The 20,653-nt window shown below is 39.2% G+C and overlaps 2 protein-coding genes across 4 annotated transcripts in view; both read left to right on the top strand.

Moving 5' to 3' along the window:
• Positions 1-4,548: 4,548 nt before the first annotated feature.
• Positions 4,549-16,796, top strand: zgc:123258 (uncharacterized protein LOC641502 homolog). Of its 3 annotated transcripts, XM_068316993.1 has the most exons (17): positions 4,549-4,749; positions 6,941-7,051; positions 7,338-7,520; positions 7,653-7,742; positions 8,103-8,236; positions 8,535-8,689; positions 8,772-8,868; positions 9,104-9,205; positions 9,436-9,517; positions 9,774-9,848; positions 10,592-10,648; positions 11,126-11,179; positions 11,855-11,954; positions 12,246-12,326; positions 13,338-13,498; positions 15,278-15,311; positions 15,948-16,796. In XM_068316993.1, the coding sequence occupies exons 1-17, from the start codon at positions 4,696-4,698 to the stop codon at positions 15,986-15,988; spliced, it is 1,611 nt and encodes a 536-aa protein (XP_068173094.1). In that variant the 5' UTR covers positions 4,549-4,695; the 3' UTR covers positions 15,989-16,796. The 3 variants fall into 3 exon arrangements, with proteins under 3 accessions (XP_068173094.1, XP_068173266.1, XP_068173179.1); XM_068317165.1 differs by lacking the exon at positions 11,126-11,179; XM_068317078.1 differs by lacking the exon at positions 15,278-15,311.
• Positions 16,797-19,541: 2,745 nt separating this feature from the next.
• Positions 19,542-20,653, top strand: part of trpm7 (transient receptor potential cation channel, subfamily M, member 7) — a 31,780-nt gene continuing 30,668 nt past the window's right edge. Inside the window, exon 1 of the mRNA XM_068322792.1 lies at positions 19,542-19,697. Coding sequence (XP_068178893.1) covers positions 19,695-19,697 — 3 coding nt within the window. The 5' untranslated portion in view covers positions 19,542-19,694. The remainder of the gene's footprint in view (positions 19,698-20,653) is intronic.

Here is a 20,653-nt window from a genome sequence, read left to right as displayed (position 1 = left end):
ATCAGGAATGAGTACATCAGAGGGACAGCACATGTTAGAGGTTCTGGAGATAAAGTCAGAGAGGCCAGACTGAGATGGTTTGGACATGTCCAGAGGAGAGATAGTGAATATATTGGTAGAAGGATGCTGAGTTTTGAACTGCCAGGCAGGAGGCCTAGAGGTAGACCAAAGAGGAGGTTTATGGATGTAGTGAAAGAGGACATGAAGGTAGTTGGTGTGAGAGAAGAGGATGCAGAAGACAGGGTTAGATGGAGGACACTGATTCGCTGTGGCGACCCCTGAAGGGAAAAGCCGAAAGGAGAAGAAGAAGAATGAATGAAGGAAAACATGTGAAACCACGTGATGACATGTTCCATCTTAAATTCAAGTTTAATAGAAGCCCACTGTGACATGAGCCAGAAGAATCAAATGCACTTAAATACAACAGGAACTAGAGGCCAACTAGCTAAACAAAAAGACTGCATACCTAATAAAACACCCCATGCATCCCCTCTTCTTAACTTCTAAACTAAAGCCTTCTATGTTCCTTGTTTCATTTGTTTTTTTTTGCAGGGTTTTATCAGATCATTTGGAACATGTACAAAGAATACTCCAGAGATTACACGAAGTTTGTTCCCAGGAAAGAAGTTGGTTAGTTAGAAAAAGTTTAATTTTGTTAAACTTTGTTCTTAAGTAAGGAAATAAATTATGTGTCAATGTGAATTTAAGATGGCATTTTTATTTATCTATTTATTTACTTACTTACTTACTACTTACTTACTTACTTATTTATTTATTTGTTTGTTTGTTTGTTTGTTTGTTTGTTTATTTATTTATTTGCAAGACTAAAAAATGCAGCTGTTTGGCTGTAGAAATATCATCAGTGTTGATCCTGCTATCTAGTATTACACACAATAGTACATGTCCCAAAATATGTTTCTCACTTCACACAGGTTTGCAAATGTGGGTGTCATCCAGTAAAATAGTTACAGAGGTTTGTTTGTTTATTTGTTTGTTTGTTTGTTTATTTATTTTTACGTCACTCAGACAATATACTGTATGTCTAGATGTGTCTAGATATGTTTTTATCACGCATTGTGACATGAGAGGGTGGAGACTGGAATCCAGATGCTTATGGATTCTGCCTCATGACATAAAAATGAAATTAACATTTTTAGTGCTTGCAGTCATGTGACATTATCTTTCCACACATAAGCACAGCATACTCTACTAAAATCTCATTCTCTCTCTCTTCCTCAAATTCAGTAGCTATATTTAATCATAGCAAGCAGTGTTGGGTGAGTCATTGATTATTCGCCCTCAGGCTTGAAGGTTTGAATGTACCCTAAGAAAACAGTGAGTTTAGTGATGTATGCACTTATCCATTCACAGTAAAGACTATTAGTGTGAGTCACTTGTTACTGCAGAATTCATTCATGTATCCTTTAGCTTATATTTCTATTATCATTTACTTTTATACATAGCTTCATGGAATTGTATCAATTTAATAACAACTCAATTTTTACTTATACTCCAAAAAATTTAAATATGTGTGTGAAGGGTGACGATTAATGTGTTTGTGCACTCCCAATGTTTGTCACTTTAGTACATAATTACTGTGGCCAGAAATTAAAATTAGCAAAGAAATTAAACAACAAAATCTTAGAATCCATTTAGTGAGGTTGACATTAAATTATGGTCCTTAGAGGAAAGTGTGTCCTTATACATCAATGCATACAAAATATTCTGATCATGAGAAAGTGTTATTTCCAGGGATATATTCTACTGACAATAGACCGATAGAGTGCTCGTCACCATGGAAGGGGACTTCCTCTATTGTCCTTGGATGTGAGTTGCTGAATATGTTTTGATTTATTGAGATTAATGTGTGTCCCTGATTTCGACTTAGATAATAATGTGAGGGACAAAACAGGAAGAAAAGGGACATGCTGACCCAAAACAAATGATTTTATACCCCAGTTTATTATCACAGCTACCTGGATTAAGATCACACGGAGTTGTGTTTTTACATTTCAAATGTGTTGAATGGACATTTGAAAACAGGCGATGCGCATTTAACGTATAGTGATCCGTGTTAGCAGCTTCATTACGCTAAATTCACTAAAGTAGACACTGGATGATGTTGCAGTGTGTGATTTCAAACATGTCAAGCTGACACTACAATCTGCGGAGCAGCATTTTCTCAGGCTGGAGCTCAAGCTGTCAACACAGTCTCCTCAGGTTGAATTTCCTTTCCTCTATCATTATGTAGAATGTGGATAGCAGAGTAGGATTTCTCCCAGATCAGATTTAAACAAACGTTCATTTTGATCCATCACAGCGGATAGTTGGCACAATGACGAAAGATTGGACATTGATCACCAACTGCTCAGAACATCCTGTGTTTAAAGAGGAAGGCAACATAGTCACCAAACCAGCAGTGGGCTGTATTCACTTTAACTCAATAAGTTGTCTCTGATGAAAGCACACACATTTCCACTTTTCCACTTTTACAGATGGTTTGTCATGACTGGTTAAGAAAATCATTGTTTATTATAGTAAACAACATGGCCAATACATTAAGATACATCCTACTATTGAGATTCCATTCTCAATAATGCAATATTTCATTGTTTGGTATGTCCAAGTCAAAACAGAAGAAGAAGGTCACTCATCATAAAAACGACAAATCATCCCTTTGCCACTTTCAGTTATGAAGATTGAACAAGATGTTTAATTAAAACATTCTCTTTTAATTAAACAAAATGTTTTAATTAGAGAGTTTTGCAAACCCTGGTTTGGGTAAAAACATCCTTTGGACAATTTATGGCTATGTATTTCCCTCCCAATCCGTCTCAGAGCTTAAGGTAACACACTATAGCTTTACACTTAACAGACAAAAGATGAGCATCGATGACCTCCAGTTAATTTAGTTTTATTTGTTTGGCGGTTTTAAATTACCATCCACACACACACACACACACACACACACACACAGAACTCATCCACACACACAAAAGAATTGTCAAGTCATGGCCTTAAGCTCATCATATGAGATATTTACACAGATCAAGCGTCATTTGTCTGTAACAATATGTCTCATTGTTTCTTACACATTTGGTGTATCGTTTGGTGACATGATTAATAAGCATAGACACAGTTTACGTTCATTACGCCACAACGCCAATAATTTTTCACTCCAGCAGATTTTATTTTCAGAATCTCTGAAGGGAATCACCATGTGTCATCTGCACAAGAATTCCTATTCTGAAAGTGAGGCTGATTATTTGCAGAACAAGTGTTTATAGAAAAATATGCATAAAATGCACATCATATTTACACCAGAATAACAGATTATATGTGAGTAGATTGATAAATAGTACTGCTGTGACTGCTTTAAAGTTGAGACATTGTTCAGTTTAAATGTGCAGCAGCCATGTCAAGAGTTATTTGACAGAATGAATGAAGCAGCGGATTTGAAAGACGCACATTTAAAGCAAAAACCCTGAACTGTGGCTGAATCACTTAGTTACTCAGGCCAGGGGTGCACAAGGCGGCAGCTGCTGTGTTTATCTCAAGTTCTGAGGCTGTGGAGCTGCAGGGTTGAGCCAGAAAGCCTCTCTGTACGCTTCAGAATCCAATGCCATATGGTTACTTTTAGCCTTTCACCCTTTCTTTGCCATTAAAGAAGATGTGTTCTTATTAATTCGCAGTAATATGTCTGAAAAGTAGAGAAATATGTGGTATTATTCAAATCATTGTGTATGTAGACATAAGTGACTGCTTCTTAATATTGGAATTGCACAGATATCAAAATAAATTCTTATCAGTGAGGTTACTGTGGTAAGTAATGTTACATTTAGCCCAGTATATCACAAATATAAATCTTGAGCCAGACAATGTCTTCTTACAAATCCCTGCAGCTCCTATATGATATATTAAATGATCTACACTTGAGAAATCATCCATCTACCTTTGAGAACTTTAACTATCTGTGAGAAAGAATTTCATGTGAAACTGACGCATTAAAAAAAAGTCAGGCTAAATGAGCTGCTGATTACTTAATGGAGCAGAAGGACTCAATCATTTTTGGTGTGTCAAACTGACACTGTGTTAAACTGACAAATATATTAAACATAGATATACAAAAAAGACACAAACAAAGGTGGTTATCCTACACTACAAATAGACAGAAGGTGAAGTGTTGTGTAACATTAATGCCTATTTAATCTAGTTTATTGTAAAAAAAAAAAAAAAAAAAAAAAAAAAAAGAGTGACTCAATAAAGATAAAGTAAATCGTGTTGGACTTATTTTCTCTTCTGTAATTGTTTGTTTTCGCTTTTGTGTGTAATTTTGGAAATATATTTCAAATCGATGAATTGGAATAGACTTTTAGTGCATATCTGCTTGTGATTTCTCATGTTTACATTGTGATATGATTTTTTAAAATAATTTTTTATAATTTTTTATTTTTTAATTAATCCCTTTCAGTCAGTTTGGTCAGAGCCGGAATCCAAGTCCTACGTCACCGTGCCGTGTGGGCGTGACCATGTGAGGTGTCACGAGCCAATACAGGAAGTACTAGCCAGCCACTGACAAGCTAATCACAGCGAGCGAACGCGACTAACTTAGCATACATGTAGAGTCTCCCTGTCATTGAAGAATCAATTAATGTTGATGTCAACACACTCTGCGAAAAAGCTTATGTTTTCAAAATGGGAAAAGCTGTTAGAATCGTCGTTGTATCACTTATTTTCTTGGTGTCGCAGGTAAGTTGACAGACCATAAGAACAGAAACTACATTGCTTTAGCAGCACAGGCCCCATTAGCGGAACTTGACTGCTGTTGACATAGTCTTGTTTTTGTTAGAATTAAGTCGCTGGTATTAAACACCAAAAGCATGTGTGTGTAAAAATATACAACGAAAAAAGGGAGTGGAATCAGTAAAGTTAAGAATGTTGTAAATTGTTGTATACAATGTTGTATACAATTTCCTCCGGGATTAATAAAGTATCTATCTATCTATGTAATTGAAGCTTGTTTAGTTAGCTTCGGTTAGTGAGGTTTAAGCCAAGAAACTTTTGTAAAATGAAAATATGGTCGAAATTATTTCCCTTAAAAACATTAAATTAATGTCGATGACTATTAACAAAACTGACGCTGAACTCTGCAACGCGTTGGACGTTTAAATCTATTATATCTTAACTTAAGCAGATGAGTGAGTTAAGGGTTGACTGAGGGTGATTACAGTCAGTCATAAACAAGAAAGCAAGTGTTACTAGCATTAAAACGATGTGAGTTTTTACTTACTGGAGGAAAAATTGTTGTTATAGTAATAATTATCCGTTTTTAGAGCGCTTTTCGTTAACTCAAATACGCTGTACAGACAGAAAAGACAAACGAGAGACACAGAAACAGGTGAAATGGGTGGTGGAGGTTAATGGGGGCTCTTCAAAGAGGGGTTGGTAGTGGGTGTTCCAAAGACCCTGACCTCCAAGAGACCGTGCTTGGATTTGGCGACTGGAGTGAGGATGTTGGAGTCAGTGGAGTGGAGGCGATGGAGGGTGGTGACCTGAAACAGTTCTGAGAACACTGGAGATGATGTGAACACCGCAGGAGAACACACAGTACCTTATCTGAACCGTGTGGAACATGTTCCAAACATGAGTTCACTTCCTGATTATGTTGTACAAGACAGGGGCAGCTGATGATGTCATGTCCTGACAGGAAGCTGCATCTGATCATCATCTCTGTAAAATCGCTTTGAAATGTCTGTGGGTGTGATTAAGCGCTTTACAAATAAGAGTTGATTGATTGATTGATTGATTGATTGATTGATTGATTGATTGATGCTGCAGAAGGTCAGGTGGAGAGGATGGTATTGTAAGTTTTGATCAGATCATTGGTGGTTAGTCCTTCTGGGAAGGTGATGCAGAGATGCTTTTGGATCTGTGGGTGGACAGAGGGCTGGGATGGAGAGACATGAGGTTTGGATGGATATGGTCCAATTATGGTCCTTCTGGGGTTGGGAATGTTATTGTGGGAAGTTATATACCACGTGGTCTGAGAGGGTGAGGTCAGTGTGACAAAAGATGTCAATATGGAGGCCAGTGGAGCGAAGTCCAAAATGTCTGCGTGTGTGGGTGGGGAAGTTAACATGTTGGGTGAAATTATAACTGTTTAAAATGTCCAGGAAGTGAGTTGTGGTTTTAAAGTTATTGTAGTCAGTGTAGATGTTAAAGTCACCTATGACTAATGTGGATGATAAGACTGTAGAGTTGTGTAGTGAATTTATTGGTTTGATTTGGGAGGGTGGTAAATGATAGAAATGGTTAAGGTAGTGAAGCCAGGAAGTCTGACGGTGAGATGTTCAGAAAAAGGAGCATAGATTGGGAAGGGCTGAGGATTGAGGGTTTGATGGTGATGTCCAAGGGTTTTTGTCATGAATCAGTGACACAGAAAAAGTCCAGTTCATGTCAGTCATGAATTTGTTGATTATGAGGCTTTTATTGTTGAGTGATCTTGTGTTAGGTAGAATGAGTTTGAGAGACTTGTTGTAGATTAGTTCACGGCGGGAGCCATTGTGGGTGTAGCGGGGGCTTCATATTAGTCCAAGGTTCCTGTGATGAGATCCGAAGGAGGAGACGAGAAGTGGATAAGTCGGGGTAGCTGTAGAGATGTGTAGCAGTGAGTCATGGTTGAGAGCGTGGAGTAAGCCAAAACTCACCAGCGTCCTCTCCTTCCTTCTTTCAAACACCTGCAACTGGCTCCATTTTCAACAGCATATATATTATAGTAATGTCACGCTTTAGTTTATGCACTTTATTCCTTTTTTAAAAAAAATTATTTTAATGGGTCTTCTTGACACACAAAGAACCAAATTAGAGACTTACCATACTGTATATGTTTTTGGTAAAGATTTAGAGAACTTTTAAGAATAACACTTTTTTTTCCCAACAGATAAACTGTCAAGAGGCAATCTTGCACATTTCAAATGGAAATACAGAGCAGGACTACTGTATTGTCTACAACCAGTCTTGGACTCCCCTCCCACAAACCCTTAATGCTGCTGTAAGTTTTCCAAAACCTTTTAGCTGTTCCTCCATTCTAACACATGGAGGTTAATTGAATGTTGGAATCTGTGTTTTGGTCAGCTTAAGCTTGCTGTATATCCACAGTGGAAGCCCAAAGTCTACCTAATGGATTATTTGATTTTATTGCCCCCTTCTCCTAATCAGTTGGGAGTCATACATTTAGATGTGTTTATTGTAACCTCTGTAATTGTCTTCATTTTCTCTCGGGGAAATCTGAGGGAATTTTACTTGTGTCCTTATTGTTATTGACTTTACTTTTTCAGTTGCAGTATCCGTTGGTAAACATGACTTCTTCTACGCTGTGCAACAGCTCAGGGGTGAGCCCAGATGTAGTCAAGGGCAAAGCGTTGGTAGTTATGAGCGGTGAATGTAATTCCACCCAAAAAGCTCTTGTTGCACAGGACCTTGGTGCTACCACGTTGCTCATTGCCAACAACAAAACATTGGTAGGACATCCTCATCAGTCTGTGTTATTGTGACTCACTGTGTCTTTTTTTGCAACAAGCTAGGTTGTCTAAGTCTTATGTAGATAAGTTGTTCTTGTATAAACCAATTTTTTTGTTTACTTGGCTCTTCAGATCACTCCATCAGCCAACGAATCAGATTATGAAAAGGTGCATATTCCTCTGGCTCTAATGAAGTACCGGGACTTCCTGGATGCACAGCAAGTAAGACAGTCTTTGTTTATATTAATGGAACCTTCAGGGTTGCCCATGGCCGTCCATACTGAAAAGGGTTAAATCCACATTCCCTCAAATACTATGCGACAGAATTCAGTGAAATTTTACTCATGTTTTTTAGGGCCCCGGGATTTGTGCATTTACAATTTCTTCATGTTAGATGTTAGCCACAGTTAAACTTACGTGAGTTTCATATCTTTTTGTTCGTTGTCAATGTTTTTTTTAGAATTTCAAATTATGTATTTTCCGTTTCCGCCATGTTATAATCTTCTACCACCCTATTATTGAGGATTGATTTGACAAAAGTCAAACACAAGTTTTCTTAACAAATGTTGAATCTGTCCTCAGTTGTTCGCTGAAGATATGCAGGCGCAACTTTATGCTCCCCCTTATTCGAAGCTTGATCCAAGCATTGCAGTGATGCTATTGATAGCCATTGTCACTGTAACCTTGGGTGGCCTCTGGAGTGGGGCCTGTGAGAGGTGAGTTGTTGGAGTTGTCCATGATGAACTATGGTCTATCTGTGTATTTTAATAAAGTTAAACTAAAGTGAATATGTTGTTAATGAGATTACACTGTCATACAATACATTGTATGGCATTGCCAACAAACAATATAGTCTGTAGCCTACTTTATAACTGATCTTATTCATGGTGATGATACAAAATCAGATTATTTTAAATTATACAAATTATACCATCCTTCATCTTTATATCATATTTGTTTTCTCACAAAAATCAATACTTTAAAAAATGCTTCTTCTTCTTTTTTTTGCTACAGAGATCGGTTGAGTAGTGGTGCAGAAAGTGGAGGTCTGGGAGAGAACAAATCCGACAACGGAGAGCTGTTCCTTTATTCTCCTTTAAAAGTTGTCTTCTTCGTTGGTCTGATGTGTGGGATGCTGGTCCTTATGTACTTTTTCTACAATATCCTTGGTAGGAGAGACTCAAAAAGCTCATATTCATACTCGTTAGTTTACCTTTGATTAGTTGTTGATTGTTTTTTTTTCCCTCCCAGTTTACATCATCATTGCTATATTTTGCCTGGCGTCTGCGTCGGCATTGTACAGCTGCGCAGATGCAATCATGGAAAAATGTGGTTGCGGTACTGTGAGGTATGAACATCAGACGCTCATCAATGACACTGAATGTTAGCATTCAGGACAATCAACAGAGCATGTGTTCAGTATATACTCAATAAATTGGATATTGTGGTCATTGTGAAACTGAGCTCTGTGTGTGTGAATCACATCATTTCAAAAGAGCCTTAAACGGGATGAAAGCTTTGCTTACTTACAAAGTTAGTTATGTAGTTAGTTATTTAGTTAAATTGTCTTTGCCTTCTTCCAGCTTTTCCATCCGAAATTGGAACTTCTCTGTGAGGTCACTCATACTGGCAGCTGTGTGCATTAGCATTTCTGTGGTGTGGGGAGTATACAGGAATGAAGACAGGTACAGGAGCACAAAAAGACTTTTCACATTTGTTTTCATATTCATGGCTACCACAGAGGAAAGCCCCTTGTCGTTTAAATGAAGTGTGGATATGTGGTAATGTTACCACGTATCTGCAGCAGTGCTTTTGACATTGCAATATTAAGACTTTAACTAAATTAGACTCTTTAAAAAATGTGCAAGAAGGATAATGGCAAACACAAACTACAAAGGTCTTTGTGCTCCTGTAGATGGATCTGGATCTTGCAGGACATCCTCGGCTTTGCTTTCTGCCTCAACTTCATGAAGACTATTTCACTGTCCAACTTCAAGGTATCTCTGAACAGACCCTCGATGAATCGCTCTCTCTTCTCATCATTGTGTCTTTGCTTAATCTGTGGCTTTTCCGCTGTGCCATCAGGTATAACTGTCAACATCACATTCATTTTTGTGTGTTCAAACTCTTGTTTTTGCATCGAGACTTCTGCACATTTGTTATTATTGGCAACTAATTTTAATTGTGATTAAACAGTGTTAACATGTATTTGTTTCGGATGTCAGTTCTGGATTTTTCTCTTTTATCTCACAGATCTGTGTGATTCTGCTGAGCCTCCTGCTTGTGTACGATGTCTTCTTTGTTTTCATCACACCTTTCTTCACAAAAGTATGAGTACATTTATTTTGATTATTTACTCCAGAGGGTCCACATGCTGACTTGAATTTGATTTTAATTCATTTTAATATTTCCTCCTTTTATGTTCAACCATTTGCTGCACCAAAGGTTCAAGAATCTTCATTAGAATACTGATGTTTTTAAATCCCTCTAAAACAATTCACTGATTGATTTTCAGACCATATGGGGTCGCACTCAGACTCTGAATATTAAAGAACAAGGAACATTTTTGCACCTCTGGTATTGCAGTGGATTTAAAAACTGAAGAGTAACATTATTGATAAACATTAGGGGTAGTGAATCTGACCATTTGTAACTGTGATCAATCTTGAAAGTATTGGTGATCAACTTTTTAAATGAATTATAGAGATGGCCGTATTTTAAAAAATCTTCCGTCTAATGGAGCACCACAAATATTGGCAAGCACAGCCACACTATGAGGACAAACCAGTAGGGCGATGTGGCCAACCTCATTCTGACACTCATACTCCACATTCTTCACTTTTCTCTTCCTTGACATTTTGCATTTTAAATAGATGTTAGCTATAGCTTGCAACATGGCTAATAAGGAGTGTATACCAAAGAGGAAATTAAATGCAACGTTTTCCCAATATCTTTTTCAATTTGGCCGTTGTGTACAGAATTTTTCAAAACTGAGACAAACACACTTTAGAGCATGGATCATGACTGTGATTAAGTTGCTTCTGATACAAACATTTTTTTTCTGTCAACAGAATGGCGTTAGCATTATGGTACAGGTTGCCCTTGGCCCAGATGCGTCTGCAGAGCCGGTGGGTACCCTCAGATCGCTTCTATCCTTGTTGGGGAAATCAACTGAGTCAGCTCTGTGAAGTTTAAAATTTTCGATGATTGAAAAATTACTTAAATGGGAAGCTTCTTTCTTATACTAGCTCAAACTATGATTTTAAGTTTTTATGCTTTTATGTATGAGAAACATCTATTTAAAATGTTTCTTTAATTGTACTCAGGCTTTTTACAATATGGGGTACATTATGGTATAATGTATGTCAAAATATTTCAAGAAATACATTTTTCTTGTCAGCATAGAAGACTGAAACACCTTTCTGTGAATGAATGGCTGTGTAATTTTGTGTTTAAGGTAACAGCTTGGTGGAATTCCCTGTGAGGTTTTCTTTAAAATCAGAAACATCCTTTCTGCTCTGCACTTGTTGTTTTTGAAGCATTGCAATGGGATCGATAGACAGATTGACTAACTGTGCGCTTGGGTTTGGTGGGCTCTGTCGTAGACTCAAGGTAACTTAGTGGAGATACCCGCCGAACCCCAGACTCCCACTGAAAAAGTAAGGCCTGATTTGTTACTCCTTCATTCCTATTTCAACCCCACATCTTGACACAAGAGGCAAGGGTTGCCGTGGGTTCCCAGTGTACTTTCTTGAGCAGAATCCCTCCTGTATACACACTATAAACATCTGTTATGATTTGTGTTTCTTTGCTCTGAAGCTAATGTTACCCAGAGGATTCAGTGTTAAATTGTTGTAGGATAGCTCAAAGCAGTTCCTCCCTGAAGTCCTCCTGCAGCAGAGCTGATCTGCTTGGATTTTTGGGGAAAATGACACCAAGCAGACACCTATGTATTCAGCAAATCAAGACTGATTATTGTTAGCGAATGCAAAAAGAGGTAATCCCTCGCTCAAGTAATATTCAAAGTAAAAGTTAAAGCCTTGTGTCAGTGGTAGGTAATGTTAGTCAGCACACCTAGAGACAAGTAACCACATTTACCAACAGCTCAAAATGCTTTGCAACAAAGAACCAATATTCAATATGATAAATGAGCAATGAACAAGTGCAGGCTCCTTGCAGCCCAACGCGCGTGTGTGTGTGTGTGTGTGTGTGTGTGTGTGTGTGTGTGTGTGTGTGTGTGTGTGTGTGTGTGTGTGTGTGTGTGTGTGCGCGTGTGCGTGTGCGTGCATTCACACGTGATGTAACATAACACAAAATGATTTGTTTTCCCTCAGCTGCCAGTGGTGATGCGTGTTCCACGGTTTTCAGCTTTAGCTCAGAATCTGTGTGGGATGCAGTTCTCCATCCTTGGGTACGGAGATATCATTGTTCCAGGTGAGGTTGATTCATTGTTCACGTAAACTACCAATGGTGTTATGAGTAAAAACAAAAACGACTGCTGCTTCCCTGATCAATTTTAAGCTTTTTGAATGTATCAAAAGTGGATACGGTTTCATACAGGTGAGAGGAATAGTATTTTTCATTGTGTCCCTTTTAAAATGTGCTGCTTTCTTTTTGCTTGAGTCGATGCATAAGTCAACTAAATAAAACACAGAACCAGAAACGCAGAGTGACAAAACGTTTAAACTGTAATTGATCACTTCTTCCTCTGTGTTCTCTCTGTAGGTCTGCTGGTGGCGTACTGTAGCAGGTTTGATGTTTGGATCAATAGCAGCAAGAAGATATACTTTGTCTCCTGTTGTATAGGTACCTCCCTTCTAAACTACAATTTAGTAACTTTGCATGACCACATGACAACTTGAAATGACTTCACTTGCATCTCTGGAAAAACCAGATGGTATGCATTGATATCATTGCCTAACAGATACACAGCTACGCTTTAAAGAGAAAAGTCGAACAACTTTCTCTCAGTAACAGTAAAAACAAACTAAAGGCGATTGAACTGAGCGGTGATCCTAATTGATGTAATCACTGTGAAGTCTGCTTCCTGTGACGTCACCAAGGATAAATTGTGAAACTGTCAGGTATTTTCAGTTTTTATAACTTTTTTTATTACATTTCTGTTTTCCATGTTCTGGTGGTTTTTGCTGCACACTTTTCAAGCCAAAACTCATTTTAGAGTATTTTTCGTAACACTTCCTTGAGTTTCAGCTAAAAATGAAAGGAAAGGTGTACAAAACTGTGGTGAGACCAGCGATGTTGTTTGGTCTAGAGACAGTGTCACTAAGGGAAAGACAGAGCTGGAGGTAGCAGAGCTGGAGATACTGAGGTTCTCTCTGGGAGTGACCAGGAAGGATAGGATCAGGAATGAGTCCATCAGAGGGACAGCACATGTTAGAGGTTCTGGAGATAAAGTCAGAGAGGCCAGACTGAGATGGTTTGGACATGTCCAGAGGAGAGATAGTGAATATATTGGTAGAAGAATGCTGAGTTTTGAACTGCCAAGCAGGAGGCCTAGAGGAAGACCAAAGAGGAGGTTTATGGATGTAGTGAAAGAGGACATGAAGGTAGTTGGTGTGAGAGTAGAGGATTAGAAGACAGGGTTGGATGGAGGCAACTGATTCGCTGTGGCGACCCCTGAAGGGAAAAGTCGAAAAGAGAAGAAGTTCCTTGACCATAATGCATTGCAGGAATGCATCAAACATTTATTTTGATTTGTGGGTCACAAGAGCATGTATTTTTAAGACTTCCACAAATGCTGACTGTGTAAAACTCTCCTTTTCTCTGTGTTTTGTCCTCCTTTCTCATTCCTTGCAGCATACCTCCTGGGACTGATAATCACATTTGCTGTTATGCTTCTGTCTGGGATGGGTCAACCTGCCCTCCTCTACCTGGTACCCTTCACCCTCATAACCTCTGCGGTGTTGGCTAAGTGTAGAGGAGAATTAAGGCAGTTCTGGGCAGGAACCACATATGAGGTGAGTGAACCGACGATTCAAAGTTTCACTTAGATACATTTGGTAGTACAGTTTGATGAAAGGCAGACTTCCTCAATGCAGTCAAACAGGATTCAGTTCATCTCTAAGAATATCAGTTATTTTGATTCCCAAACCAAAGTCAACACCACTATTAAAGCACACACCTTGAGGTTTTGCCAAGATAAATGTTCTGTGTTAGTCACTGAGGATATTTTGAATATTTACTAACAATAAGGCTTCTGTGCTTTAGTGCTTAGCTGCCTGTGTATAACATAATAAAAATGGCACTTACCTCTTCAGAAAATATCCTTTTAGTAGTCCTCCCCAAGAATTTTCTGCTTTATTATTTGTCTCGGCAGAGTCTCTGCAGTTACTTTGGCTTGTCCTTGCATGGTTTAATTGGTCTGCAGAATGATAACTTTTTACTGTAGCTTCATCACTTCGTTATCCAAACCACTGCCTCAACATGCAAGTAAACGGAGGACCGACAGAAGTTAGTTGAAACTGACAGATTTACGTCAAAAGGGATTCTATTCCACACGGGTTTTTAGCCTTTTATTGACAAAACTGCCAGGATTTGCAGACGGGAGTTCGGGGGGGGGGGGGGGGGCATGTGGCAGCTAGCTACATTTAGAATTGTACCTTTGCTTGACACACACTCTCACGCCAAACGCACCTCTGCTCCAGACAGCTTTCTATGTTCTTCAGTGTTACTAGCCTTGACTGAGAACAAGATTTGAACTCAGTTACTGTTTAAACTCCAGCTATATTTCGCTGCATTACTGCTCGGTCCTTAGCACACTTCAGATATTTTATGAGTAATGTCGAGGTAGTGTGGAATAAAGGCTCCAGTCATAATTTTTAAGGTATTAAATAATGTTTCAAAACTCTTTATTTAATCTACCTTCACTTTACATAAATTTCCACAGCTTGAAGTCATTACTAAACCTCACAACAAATTTGGGATTCCTGAGCTCATTGAAGTATTTTCTATTTCAGTGTACAACTAAGTGTGCAACAATGACACTAAGTAAAAATTCATTTACTCGACTTAAAAAAGAGCGACAATACAGACAAAGAATGTAATATGCATGTAACATACAAGCCGACATAAATGCATGCAAGCATAATGTACCAACGGAAATGGAATAAAAACAACCACGTAGAAATCAAGTAATATGACTCTGCTGTGGAAATCAATTATTGTTGGAGCCAAGACCATAGATTTCACCTGCTGAAGAAACTGAATAGTGCAGATGATCTTTATCAGTCGGGCAGCCATCTTCATGGGTTTTTACATGGACCGATTTTTTTATTCAAAATCAAACTACCTTCATCCATTTTCAAAGCCATCGTTTCACTTTTTTTTTTTTTCCAGCCAATCTCTGGCTTAACTTTCCTCTCACACAGATATCCACTCACATTGAGCCTGTGAAAATCACTCAATTAGAGATGCATGTCATACAATTCCATATTTTGAGCACATTGTATTGGAGGCTAGTATTTTTTTCTTAATTTTAAGTTTGAATTGCCAACTGGCATGAATTATTGAAAGGCAGCCTTGATGATGTTGTCTAAATATCTGTTTTATCACTTGGAAAATAATGTGCAGTAATGTTCAGATAGACAGTTTTTTAGCTTAAATCAAAAGCACATTTCATTGACAAGTTGTTTCAGCCAGGCTCTACTGATCACTGATCTGTAAACATGCTTGTGTTTAAGTGAGAGATGAAAAAGCAGGGGAGGAATATAATTCTGACCTAGCTTCATCTTCACCAGGTTTTGGACTCGTCCAGGGAACCTTTGCTGACAGGTGTGCTTCCTCCCAACCTAGACCCTCCCCATGCATCGTCTCTATTGCTATTGTCCATTGTTGCTTACTGCAGTGCCCTAACCTACCAGCATCATTTTTTCCACCTTTCCTTCTTTTGACATTTTAACCCCTGATTTCCAGGGTCAATGTGATATTCAAGGACACAACAGATGTTATATATAATAAAATACATAGATCTTGTTGGCAGGAGCGTGTGTTACATAAAGTGACCACCAGGTGTCTATGTTGATTGGAAAAAAAAATCCTTTTGAATGTCAGGGAAATCTTTTCAGCACATTTTTTTGTTAACCTATGGCCCTGGAATGGCATCAATTTTATCTCTTAATTTACTGCAGTTTTTTTGTTGTTCTCCACTCCTCCTTTTCCAACCAGTAGGGGCTAGTCAAGTCATTCCATCCTTCATGCAGTACCGACATGTTGGTGTTTTCACATTGCCTGTTGCTTGAAGTTTTCTTGTGAAAGATGTGGCATGAAGGGATGTTATCTACATTGTTTTGTGTGTGTGGATCAAGCCTCTTGTCTGCTGTTGTATATGCAGTACACATACGTCAATGGTATTTATTCAACCAAAATGTAAAAATGATAATTAACATGTTTTTTCCTTTTTTCTTTTAGAGGGAAGAATTGATTACTCCATAGAAGGAGCTAAATGCTGACTTACAATTTTAAGAAAGGACCCGACTGCTGGATGCTTGTTTTTCTTGTGGGTTTGGGTCTGGGCCTGATGTTCTAAGCACACGATCACACAGTATAATATTTGCCATTGCTTATTATTTATCTCCACACTGTTATTCTGTTCTATATTTTCTTCGACTTCTTCCTTACAATGTTTGGCACCCTTTTACCACTCATTAATTTGTGTCCACTTTTTTAATCTAATCTGGCTACAGTCACTGAGCTGTTTTCAGTACCATTTATTTTGTATTTGTTATTCTCTCACTGTATAATGTGACCTTTGATTTTTCCCCTCTTTCTTGTCTTTCTACTATTTCTGCTTCTGCAGCTGAGCCTCATTCATGCTGTCATTCTGCGATTACTTCCTTTGTGCTGGTAATATTAGTACTGAGATACACTCCAAGCATCAGGCACCTATTCACTTTTCCCTTGGAAGTTTCTCGTTTGTATTTTAAAATTACATTTCAAAGAAAATGAACATATGTAATTGATCTGCCAAACATGGGTTTGTGAATGGTGGTTTAGTTATATTATGAAATTAAGAAGCTTGTGTTGGTGAAACAAAATTTTTTAAGTGATACGAAGGTTTTGTTTAGTGCCTGAAAGATATAAGTTTGTGCTAAAAAACCAATGATGTTTGCCTTGGTTGGTAATTGCGTACAAGAAAATAATTGGTGCACTTTAAAATATGCTTAATGGCTGTTTGATGAGGGTTGGGGGATGAGGGTTTGGCTACTTGTAGCCACAATATTGATACATTTTTGATAAATGTTTTGGTTTTGTGTGTAATCTGTATGCTGTGATTTCTTTCATTGCCTTACATAAAAAAAAAAGAAGTTCTTGTGTATATTTCTAGTTGAAACTCCGACAGGGATTCCTCAGTGAACACAATCCTCCTGTAGATGAGTCGTGTGGTTGATAAATTTATATGGAGACTTTCTGTGTAAAAGCCAAGAGAATAAAGTTTTAAATAAAACACAAAGTTTTCAAAAAAGGATATTTCTGGTATGAAGTACACATACTGTATCTAGATTGTTGTAAAACATCTGTAAGAAGTAAATGTTATTGACTTGGGGGTTTTTTTTCTTTCCTTTTTTTAGGCTCGGAAGGAAGATGCCTGTTGAGTATTTTCTTTACAAATGTTTTGACTGTAAATTGATAAAACTCGTTTGCCAGTTTGAAGATGAGCTTGCCAATATCCACTACCAATTTTGCAATTTTTCCCAGTTACAAAGTAGATAGAGGTCTAATTTTTTATCATATTTCTACTCTTCAACCGTGAGAGTAGAAATATGTAAGCATAACAAAAATCCAGAACTTTACATTGTATGTTTGTTAATATTTACTGTAGTTTACATTTTATTGTATGACAAAATGATCACCTACTAACGAGTAAGAATTCCAACATTTTTTTTTTTAGAAGCCCTCCTGTTCTCCACCCATTATGTGTATTAAATGCACCTGTTTGAACCTGTTACCTGCATAAAAGACACCTGTTCACACAATCAGACTCCAATCTCTCCACAATGGCCAAGACCAGACTGCTGTGTAAGGACATCAGGGAGAAAATTCTAGACCTGCTATGGGCTACAGGACAATAGGTGATGGTCAGTCTCCATTGGTCTGGTGCTCCATGCGAGATCTCACCGAGGGGTAACAATGAGGAAGGTGAGGGACCAGCCCAGAGCGACATAGTAGGACCTGGTTAATGACCTGAAGAGAGCTGGGAGCAGGTGGAGGTGGAAACATCATTCTTTGGAGACGCTTTTCTGCAAAGAGGACAAGATGACTGCACAGTATTGAGGGGAGGATGGATGGGGCCGTGTATATCAAGATCCTAGCCAACAACATCCTTCAGTAAAAGCACTGAAGATGGGTGGTGGCTGAGTCTTCCTGCATGAGAAAGACCCAAAATGTACAGCCAGGGCAACGAAGGAGTGGCTCCGGAAGAAGTATCTCAAGGCCTAGAGTGGCCTAGTCAGTCTCCAGACCTGTACGAAATAGAAAATCTTTAGATGGAGCTAAAAGTCTGTATTAAAAGAAGGAGAAATGTACTTTATCCAGCCCCTTAGGGAAATTATCCTACAGCTACAGCTTATCACACACATATACTATATGTACAGATCCTTACAACATTTCACACATAATGGGTCTGTAGGCATGCAGATAAAGGGATGGGCAGAGCAGCGGGCAGCTACTTGGCGTTGCATCCCAATGAGGTACTTGTAGGGGTACGGTGCCTTGCTCAAGGGCACCTTGGCAGTGCTCAGGAGTAGAACTGGCAACTCTCCACTGCCAATTCGCACTCCAAAGTTTTTGGTCCACATGGACCGTGAGCTGGCCACCCTCCTATCCCCAGACTCAAATGGACAGAGCTACTGTTGCCCCAACGACAGTCCCAAAACCTGGATGTGGAGAAGATTTGAGTGGAGAAGTGGGCCAAGATCCCTGCTGCAGTGTGTGCCAACCTGGTCAAGAACTAAAGGAAACATCTGACCTCTGTAACTGCAAACAAAGGTTTCTGTGCCAAATGTTGTTTTTCTGATGTATCCAATACTTATGATCATGTAATAAAATGCAAATAAATGTACTGAAAAATCATAAAATACTTTTTCTGGATTTTATTTTCAGATTCCATCACTACAGTTGAAATGCCTATGATAAATATTTCAGATTTCTACATGCTTTGTGAGTGGGAAAACCTGCAAGATCGGCATTGTATGGAAAATTTGTTCTCCCCCATTGTGTGTTAATTAATCTGAAATTTTCATATAGGCTTCGGGAATTTTTCTACCATGAATAGAATTTTTTGAAAGAGACCGAACTACTAGTAACTGTGTCTTGCTAACACGGACATGAGTGATTGGTAATTGTGTGCTCACACTTCAAACTGATCAAGTTTCATAAAAACATGACAGGGCAGTCATATTAAATTTAATGTTAATCTTCAAAATGTACTTGAATAAACTGTGTTTGAAAACAGCTGTTATAAGACTAGTGTCAGTGGATTTTTAATATTTGTGCTTGCAGCATTGTGGTACGGAACTGAACTTGTTTTTTCGACCACTGTTATTGTGTATATAGTGGACCAGATTTTTTTTTTTTTTTTTTCAAAATTACAACCGGGAAAACATTCGTCACCATACTTAAAATTTTAAACTCCCTAAACTGTGTTCTGTAAACAAGTTTTAAAAAAATTGAGTCATCTCTGGTCATCACATGATAATTACGTGTTGCTCCAAGATATTTGCAGTATTATTACTGTTGTGTAAAACACGGGCTGCTCCTCATCTGGCGATGGGAGTCATTAATGTCTCATTTAACAATAGCGTTCACATTAGAAACAAGAGTTATATGACGGGGATTGGGATATCGAAATCAGTGCGCTCCTGTATATTTTCTTTCTTCTGCTTTGTGTTTATTCCGAGGCGACAGAGGCGCACATGTGGCGGCTGGCCCCGCCCCCTGCGGTCACGTGACCGCGGCGCTGGCTGACTCAGCCGGCTCGTCACGCAGCGTCAGTTCGGAGTCGCACAATTATGAAAAAGCAACCTTCCGTTGGAGCTGCAGCCCGAGCGGATCCCTCCAACGTCTACCGGGCTTTCCTTCCAAGGCTCCACGAGAACCCCGCCGGTAGATGGATAGAAGCCACGACGCGTCTCTTCCTGAGTCTCAACGGTGAAGAGAATGGTACGTGACGCCTGAACGGGCTGCTTGTCGGTTCCGCGTTTGCTGCTCGCTCTTCGGTGAGGTTCGTCGTGAGCGATCAGCGGCTGTAAGTGGCAGGTTACCCCCCCCCCCACCCCACCTCCACCTCTTCCCTAAGCATGCTTCTGTCAGGCACTCTCTCGAGGTCCTGGGGGGCATTTTCCTCTGTTCCCCAAGAGTTTGCCTATAATTCAAAAATGTCGTGACTCAGCCATGAGCTGAGAGAAAACCATGAAGTCAAACACGGGCGGAGCGTTAGCCAGCTAGTTAGCTAGCCCGCTAGCACTCCAGGCTAGATAGTGCACCTAAGCTAACTAGCTAAGAGCAGCCGCGGCAGCCGACGTTAGCAGCGGGGGAAGCGACCCCAGAGAGCCGCTCGGAGCGGCTCCAGACGGGCTTCTGCCGGCTGGTCTCGGATGTCAGACGAGACGCGAAGTCAGTGCCACCGTGAGTGGCTTCCGAGTGCGTTCTAACCGAGGTGGGTTTATTCTGGCAGCGCTGGGAAAAGTTAAGTGACGGTGAAGCGGTCCATTAATTATGTCAGCTCGTTGTGTTACGCCCACTCATAGCCGAGCGTTATAACAGCCATAACTCCGATGTTAATGCAGGGAGGTGGGCGACACGGATGAAGCCACTATCATGTTTTATGTTATGTCAAGTATGCATTGAGATGTTTTTGTAGATGGGGGGGGGGTTGGTGTCATGAAAAAAGCCAACTTTGACATGTAAGAAAAATAAAGCCGCACCTGCATCTAATAATAATGTTTGCATGATAGTCTGATGGTCATAAGAAAACCTGCCCCAAAGTTCAAACCTGCCCCAAAGTTTTTAGATAGGTCATTCAAGAATAGCTAGATTTTACAATAGTGGAATGAATATTATTCAGGATCAGGTCTGGTGTGTTTTTTTTGTGTGTGCATAGTTTCAAGTGTTGCCTT

This window comes from Antennarius striatus, chromosome 1, assembly GCF_040054535.1.
Source record: "Antennarius striatus isolate MH-2024 chromosome 1, ASM4005453v1, whole genome shotgun sequence".
NCBI lineage: Eukaryota > Metazoa > Chordata > Actinopteri > Lophiiformes > Antennariidae > Antennarius > Antennarius striatus.
The sequence above is the reverse complement of the archived record's forward strand: the minus strand, read 5'-3'. Positions and strand labels throughout refer to the sequence as shown.